The sequence below is a fragment of the Muntiacus reevesi genome, chromosome 10 (genome assembly GCF_963930625.1).
Source record: "Muntiacus reevesi chromosome 10, mMunRee1.1, whole genome shotgun sequence".
In the NCBI taxonomy this organism is placed as follows: Eukaryota; Metazoa; Chordata; class Mammalia; order Artiodactyla; family Cervidae; genus Muntiacus; species Muntiacus reevesi.
The window spans coordinates 33,247,612-33,255,965 of NC_089258.1; the positions used below are offsets into that span (position 1 = coordinate 33,247,612).

An 8,354-nucleotide genomic window follows, 5' to 3' on the forward strand; every position below is an offset into this window, starting at 1 on the left:
CATACAAAAACTTGCAGGCATGATAAGGAATGGGGGTTTTATTCCAGGTTCAGGAAACCACTGAGGAGTTTTAAGCATGAGAATAACATGAGCTGAAAGTTTTTAAAGATCACTCTACATAGATACCTAATGGAGAAAGGATTGAAGACACAATAGTGGAAATAGACAACTTGGATGCTTCTTGAATTGTCCAGTGAGGTAACGGTTATTGAACAGGGTTCTAACAGTGGAGATAAAAAAGGTATGGGGAGATACTAGAAATATTCTGAAGGTAGAACCAAAGGATTTTTGGAAAAACTGAATATAAAAGGTGAGGGAAAGGGAGAACTCAAGATTGACTCTCAGGATTATGGCGCGAGCAACTATGTAGATACTGACACAGAGCATACTGAGGTGAAAATGGTTCGAGGAAGAAATCAAGAGTTTTCTCTTTTAACATATTAAGTGTAGTACACTGAATAATGACCTCCAAAGCTATCAGGCCCTAATCTCTGGATCCTGTAATTGTTGCCTTGTATGTGAAAACCGTCTTTGTAGATGTGGTTGAATTAAGGATGCTGCGATGGGGACATTTCCCTGGAATATGTGGGTGGGCCCTTAATGCCAATGCATGTAACTTGTTAAGAGAGGGCAGAGGGAGACTTGACAGGCAGAGAAGATGATGTGATCACAGAAGGACACGGGACCGATGTGGCCACAAGTCAAGGAATGCCAGCAGCCACCAGAAGCTGCAGCAGTCAAGGAACAGAACCGTCCCCTACAGTCTGTGGAGGGAGTGCAGCCCTGCTGACACCTTGATTTTGGATCAGTGATACTGATTTCAGATTTCTTGCCTGCAGAACTGTGAAAGCCTAAATCTCTGTTGTTTGAAACCACCAAGTTTGTGGAAATTCATTACAGCAGACACAGGAAGCTAATACATTATGTTTAAGATGCCTGTAAAGCATCCAAACAGAGATTTCAAACAAGTTGTTGGTATGAGAATCTGGAGTTCAAAAGTTAAGGGTTACTGTTTTAAATATTCCTAAGGGTTTGACGTTGTACTCTTACCTCCAGGTCCTTTCGAATGCTCTCAAACTCCTCAATATCATCAAGTTTCAGCTCCAGGCGGGTTGGTTTTCGTCGCAGCATAATGAAATCAACACTAAAGGGCAGATCCAGTAAACGATTAGTTGTTAAAAATGGTAGAGAGGAGAAAAAATTATAAGGCATAAATCTCAGCTACAAACATAAGATCAGTTTGTAAGCATGCACACAAAAACAAACGGTGCTACAAAGACTCAACTGGAATCACACGCTGGCTTCCAAGTCCTTAGGGATATAATTATCACATTTTTACTACATGATGCAGATCCACAACTCTGTAATTCCAAAAATCTCTTTCTTCCAGAACTTAAAATAGCAAGCTGCCTATAAGAGAGGATTCTAGGCATCAATCACTTTAATCTCATGTCCATTCCCAGAGAAATACTCTAGCTAAATATCACATTTTAATATTCAGTATAGTCAGTAGGAGAGTATACAAGCCAATAGATTTGACCAACACTATGTGGGAATTGTGAGAGATTTGTGATCACTCCTGAATGCTAAAATCAGTTTGCAAAATCGTATGAAAACTCCCTCTAACTCACCAGCTCACAGGGTTATCCTCAAGGTCTAAATAGGTCCTCAATGGATAGGTCATTCATTCAACAAACAGTTTCCTGTGCTCCAGCTACTGAGTTAAAAGGCATAGTCACAGTCTGTGGGGAAAACAAACATAAATAGAAAATCGCAATATACTGTACTAAGAACTTTGATGAAGGCAATGTAACGGCATCACATAGGCACCCAATCCAGTGGGGTGAACAGGGATGTGGAGGAGATGATGTCTAAGTCGATATTTGAAGGACAGGCAGAAAAGGGGGATTAACAGCATTCCAGGCAGAGAGAATAAGCAGGCACAGAGGCTCAAGAGAACACTCAGGAATCTGAAAACCCAAGGTAATGCTTATGCTAAAAAAAAAAGAAGAAGAAGAAGCTGTTTGTTTTTTTTTAAGAAGAAAATAAAACTCCTCAATTGAGTTTAAAACCTGCTGATGGCATCATCTTTATATCCTCACGGTATCCAGTACAGATCATCTATAATAACCAGTCAGTAAATGTTTTGTTGAATAAACTGAGAGATCCAAACAAACAAACAAAAAAAAGTGAAATGAACTTTTCTTGAGCACTGTGCTACACTCTTCTTTTTACATTCTCAGGTTTACTTTAGCACAGAAATACCATGATGCTGGCGAAATTACCCCTATTTAGATGAAGCTAGCTCAGATAAAGTCTTAGCTGCTCAGTTTGATTAATAAATGTCAGCCTCCTGGGAAATTCCTTGACAGTCCAATGGTTAGGACGCTGTATGTCCACTGCAGTGGGCACCAGTTTGATTCCTGGTTGGGGAACTAAGATCCACATACCTCGAGAAGGGGCAAAAAAAAAAAAAGTCACTCTCCTATAAAAATTGTACGTAGGTCACAGGGAGAGGATTACCTGAGAATGATGTAAGTGACATATGCATAGGCCTCTCTCGCCTTCTCAGATGGCCCACACTCTGTCTGCGGAGTCTGTTTCCTCTAAATAAATCCACTTCTTACCAAGCAAAAAGCAAACAAACAAACACCAAAAATATGTGTACAGATATAAATTACTAATATATAGGATATAGGATATAGGCAGGATATAGGATATAGACAGATATGTCTAGGATATAGACAGGACTTTGAAATACACAAAGGAAGAAACGTCTCCTCCTCCCATGAAGGTTGGGACAGACACAAGTAATGTTATCAATACAAAACACCGGCACATCACATTTAAAATTGCTTTGCACTAAATCAGATATTATCCATATTCCAAAGTAGACAAAAAAGTACAGGAGGCCAAAGTTCAAGGGTGGAAATGCTTAAAAAGAAAAGAACTGAGACACATTTTAACCGTTCTGCAAACTGTGAAAAGCTCACCACTAGGGGGCAGTATAGAGTAACGGATAAAAGTGCCTGCTCGGCAGGGGAATGAGCATGGCCTTGCCCGCCAGAACCAGACCCAGCTGGCCACACAGCAAGTTGCCCCCATCAGGAAGCTTACACAAGCCTCTTATCCTCATCCATCAGAAGGCAGAAAGAATGAAAACCACAGTCACAGGAAACTAACCAATCTGACCGCATGGACCACAACCTTGCCTGACTCAATGACTCTATGAGCCATGCGGTGTAGGGCCACCCAAGACGGATGGGTCATGGTGGAGAGTTCTGACAAAACGTGGTCCACTGGAGAGGGAATGGCAAGCCACTTCAGCACGATTGCCTTGAGAACCCCATGAACAGTATGCAAAGGCAAAAAGATACGACACTGAAAGATTTAACTACCCAGGTCGGTAGGTGTTCAATTGCTACTGGAGAAGAGCAGAGAAACAGTTCCAGAAGGAATGAAGAGGCTGACCCAAAGCAGAAATAACATGCAGTTGTGGATGTGTCTGGTGGTGAAAGTAAAGTTTGATGCTGTCAAGATGAGTATTGCATAGGAACCTGGAATGTTAGGTCCATCAGTCAGTTCAGTTCAGTCGCTCAGTCATGTCTGACCCTGTGACCCCATGGACGCCAGCACGCCAGCCTTCCATCCATTACCAACTCCGACAGCTTGCTCAAACTCATGTTCATTGAGTCAGTGATGCCATCCAACCATCTTATCCTCTGTCATCCCCTTCACCTGCTGCCTTCAATCTTTCCCAGCATCAGAATCTTTTCTAAGGAGTCAGTTCTTTGCATCAGTGGTCAAAGTACTGGAGCATCAGCCCTTCCAATGAATATTCAAGACTGATTTCCTTTAGGATTGACTGGTTTGATCTCCTTGAAGTCCAAGGTCCATGAATCAAGGTAAATTAGAAGTGGTCAAACAGGACATGGCAAGAGTGAACATTGACATTTTAGGAATCAGTGAACTAAAATGGACTGGAATGGGCAAATTTAATTCAGATAACCACTATATCTATTATTATGGGCAAGAATCCCTTAGAAGAAGAAAATGGAGTAGCCCTCACAATCAACAAGAGTCCGAAATGCAGTACTTGGGTGCAATCGCAAAAATGACAGAATGATCTCTGTTCGTTTCCAAGGCAAACCATTCAATATCACAGCAATCCAAATCCATGTCCCAACCACTAACGCTGAAGAAGCTGAAGTTCAATGGTTCTGTGAAGACCTACGAGACCTTCTAGAACTAACACCAAAAAAAGATGTCCTTTTCATCACAGGGGACTGGAATGCAAAAGTAGGAAGTCAAGAGGTAACTGGAGTAACAGGCAAGTTTGGCCTTGGAGTACAAAATGAGTGTTTAAGAGGACAAAGGTTAACAGAGTTCTGCCAAGAAAACACCCTGGTCACAGCAAACACCCTCTGCCGACAACACAAGAGAAGACTCTACACGTGGACATCACCAGATGGTCAATATCGAAATCAGATTGATTATATTCTTTGTAGCCAAAGATGGAGAAGCTCTATAGAGTCAGCAAAAACAAGACTGGGAGTTGACTACGGCTCAGATCATGAACTTCTTATTGCCAAATTCAGATTTAAATTGAAGAACAAAGAGAAAACTACTAGGCCATTCAGGTATGACCTAAATCAAATCCCTTACGATTAAAGAGTGGAAGTGACAAATAGATTCAAGGGATTAGATCTAATAGACAGAGTGCCTAAGGAACTATGGATAGAGGTTTGTAACATTGTATAGGAAGCAGTGATCAAAACCTTCCCCAAGAAAAATAATTGCAACAAGGCAAAAAGGTTGCCTGAGGAGGCCTTACAAACAGCTAAGAAGAGAAGAGGCTGTGGAAATGTGGAAACTGTGGAAATGAAAGGCAAAGGAGAAAAGGAAAGATACACCCATTTGAATGCAGAGTTCCAGAGAACAGCAAGGAGAGATAAGAAAGCGTTCTTAAGTGAACAAGGGAAAGAAATAGAGGAAAACAATAGAATGGGAAAGACTAGAGATCTCATCAAGAAAATTAGAGATACCAAGGGAATATTTCAAGCAAAAGTAGGCACAATAAAGGACAGAAATTGCATGAACCTAACAAGAGCAGAAGATATTAAGAAGAGGTGGCAAGAATACATAGAAAAACTACACAAAAAAGATCTTAATGACCCAGATACGTGATCACTCACCTAGAGAAAGATATCCTAGAGGTTGAAGTCAAGTGGGCCTTAGGAAGCATCACTACGAATAAAGCTAGTGGAGGTGAAGGAATTCTAGCTGAGTTATTTCAAATCCTAAAAGATGATGCTGTAGAGTGCTGCACTTAATATGCCAGCAAATTTGGAAAACTCAGCAGCAGCCACAGGACTGGAAAAGGTCAGTTTTCATCCCAATGCCAAAGAAGAGCAATGCCAAAGAATGTTCAAACTACCACACAATTGTATTCATTTCACATGCTAGCCAAAGTAATGCTCAAAATCCTTTAAGCTAAGATTCAACAGTATGTAAACTGAGAACTTTCAGATGCACAAGCTGAATTTATGTACAAGCAGAGGAACCAGGGATCAAATTGCCAACATGTCTTGGATCATAAAAAAGCTAGAGAGTTCCAGAAAAACATCTACTTCTGCTTCATTGACTACACTAAAGCCTTTGACTGTGTAGATGACAACAAACTGTGGAAAATTCTGAAAGAGATGGGAATACCAGACCACCTTACCTCCTCCTGAAAATCCCGTATGTAGATCAAGAAGCAACAGTTAGAACTGAACATGAAACAATGGACTGGTTCAAAACTGGAAAAGGAGTACGTCAAGGCTGTATATTGTCACCCTGCTTATTTAACTTCTATGCAGAGTACATCATGCAAAATGCCAGGCTGGATGAAGCACAAGCTGGAATCAAGACTGCAGGAAGAAATATCTATAACCTCAGATATGCAGATGACATGTATGGCAGAAAGCGAAGAGGAATTAAAGAGCCTCTTAATGAAGGTGATAGAGGAGAGTGAAAAAGCTGGCTTAAAACTCAACATTCAAAAAACGAAGATCATGGCATCCGGTCCCATCACTTCATGGCAAATAGATGGGGAAACAATGGAAACAGTGACAGACTATTTTCTTGGGCTCCAAAATCACTGTGGATGGTGACTGCAGCCAGAAATTAAAAGACACTTGCTCCTTAGAAAAAAAGCAATGACAAACTTAGATAGCATATTAAAAAGCACACACATTATTTTGCCTACAAAAGTTCATACAGTCAAAGTTACAGTTTTTCCAGTAGTCATATACGGATGTGGGAGATGGACAATACAAAAGGCTGATCACCAAAGAAATGATGCCTTCAAACTGTAGTGCTGGAGAAGACTCTTGAGAGCTCCTTGGACAGCAAGAAGATCAAACCAGTCAATCCTAGAGGAAATCAACCCTGAATACTCATTGTAAGGACTGATGCTGAAGTTGAAGTTTCAATACTTTGGCTACCTGATGCAAAGAGCCAACTCATTAGAAAAGACCCTGATGCTGGGAAAGATTGAAGGCAGGAGGAGAAGGGGATGACAGAGGATGATATGATTTGATGGCATCACTGATTCAATGCACAGGAGTTTGAGCAAACTCCAGGAGATGGTGAAGGACAGGGAAGGCTGGCATGCTACTGTCCATAGGCTCGCAAAGAGTCTGACAAGACTGAGCAACTGAATAACAATTGGAGGCAGAGGTTCTAATTCCATCCCCACTGATCTTGGACAACTGGCTTCACCTTTCACTAGATCTTGGTTTCTTGGTCTGTATCTGTTGTTCTATGGATTAAATGTCGTATTGCAACATAAATTCCTGTAACAAAACCTGGCGTTTAGTAAACAATCAGTTCAGTTCAGTTGCTCAGCTTTCTTTATATTCCAACTCTCACATCCATACATGACTACTGGAAATACCAAAGCTTTGACTAGATGAACCTTTGTTGGCAAAGTAATGTCTCGCCTTTTTGATATGCTATCTAGGTTTGTCATTGCTTTTTTTCTAAGGAGCAAGCGTCTTTTAATTTCATGGCTGTAGTCACCATCTGCAGTGATTTTGGAGCACAAAAAAATAGTCTGTCACTGTTTCCATTGTTTCCCCATCTATTTGCCGTGAAGTGATGGGACCAGATGCCATGATCTTAAATTTCTGAACGTGGAGTTTTAAGCCAACTTTTTCACTCTCCTCTTTCATTTTCATCAAGAGGCTCTTAAGTCTTCACTTTCTGCCATAAGGGTGGTGTCATCTGCATATCTGAGGTTATTGATATTTCTTCCTGCAGTCTGGCATTTCGCATGATGTACTCTGCATAGAAGTTAAATAAGCAGGGTGACAATATATAGCCTTGACTACTCCTTTCCCAATTTGGAACCAGTCTGTTGTTCCATGTCCAGTTCTAACTGTTGCTTCTTGACCTGCACACAGATTTCTCAGGAGGCAGGTCAGGAGGTCTAGTATTCCCATCTCTTTCAGAATTTTTCACAGTAAATAGCCATTATTATCGTAAAGAGGCCTAGGAGAGGGGAAGGGGCTCTTTCCAGCTCTGGAAACACCAGTATTTTGAGCATTCCCACCCCCTACAAGGAGAAGGAAATGGTAACCCACTCCGGTACTCTTGCCTGGAAAATCCCATGGACAGAGAAGCCTGGGAGGCTACAGTCCATGGGGTCGCAAAGAGAGTTGGACACGACTGAGCGACTTCACTTTCACCTTCACCCCCTACAAGTGGACAAAAATCTTGTCCACCTCTGATGCCCCAGCATCCAAGGCAGCAGAGTTGTGCAAAGTTGCTTGTTTGCAGTTTACCTGACGCCTCACATTCATCCTCTCACTGAGAATAAAACAGAAAGACCTGCTAAGACAGCAAAATTGGGGCGTGGCTCCTCCGCTTGATCTTTATTTCCCTTCGGCGCTAGAGGGCTCTTTGAGCTTATTGTTTCACCACTGCCCAAATCCACCGAAAACCCACCCAGCTCAGAAACTGCCAAGAGAACTTCCTGACAGCGGAGAACAGCACTCCTGCCGCAGCTCCCGGGCTGCACTCAAGGGTCCAGGGCGAGAGTTTCCATGGCAACATGGGCCTTGGCTCCAGGAGGACTTAAGGCCGGGCCGGGAGCGACAGCAGGCCCCGGAAACCCTCGATTCGCTCCCTGAGTTCAGTTCGCAGCCGCGCGATTCGCCGCACCTACCTCTTTTCAGGCCTGTTCAGTCTCTTTCCGGAACCTCGGCGACCACCCCGAATCATCCGCTAAGCCAACTGGACTACACTTCCCACACTGCCTCTGAGTCTCTCTCTTCGCAGAACCTTCTCCTCCCCGTGCTGTTGTAGGA

The 8,354-nt window shown here is 42.3% G+C and overlaps 1 protein-coding gene across 3 annotated transcripts in view; it reads right to left on the minus strand.

The window, feature by feature from the left end:
• Positions 1-8,354, minus strand: part of CDC26 (cell division cycle 26) — a 44,661-nt gene that overhangs the window by 3,866 nt on the left and 32,441 nt on the right. The window contains exons 1-3 of one of the 3 annotated variants that reach the window (XM_065901522.1): positions 8,213-8,352; positions 1,632-1,742; positions 1,051-1,144 (exon numbers count right to left, since the gene is read on the minus strand). In XM_065901522.1, the coding sequence (XP_065757594.1) occupies positions 1,051-1,144; positions 1,632-1,684 (147 nt within the window). In that variant the 5' untranslated portion in view covers positions 1,685-1,742; positions 8,213-8,352. Of the gene's footprint in view, positions 1-1,050; positions 1,173-1,631; positions 1,743-8,212; positions 8,353-8,354 lie in introns of those variants that run through there. The other 2 variants (XM_065901523.1, XM_065901524.1) reach the window with 2 other exon arrangements.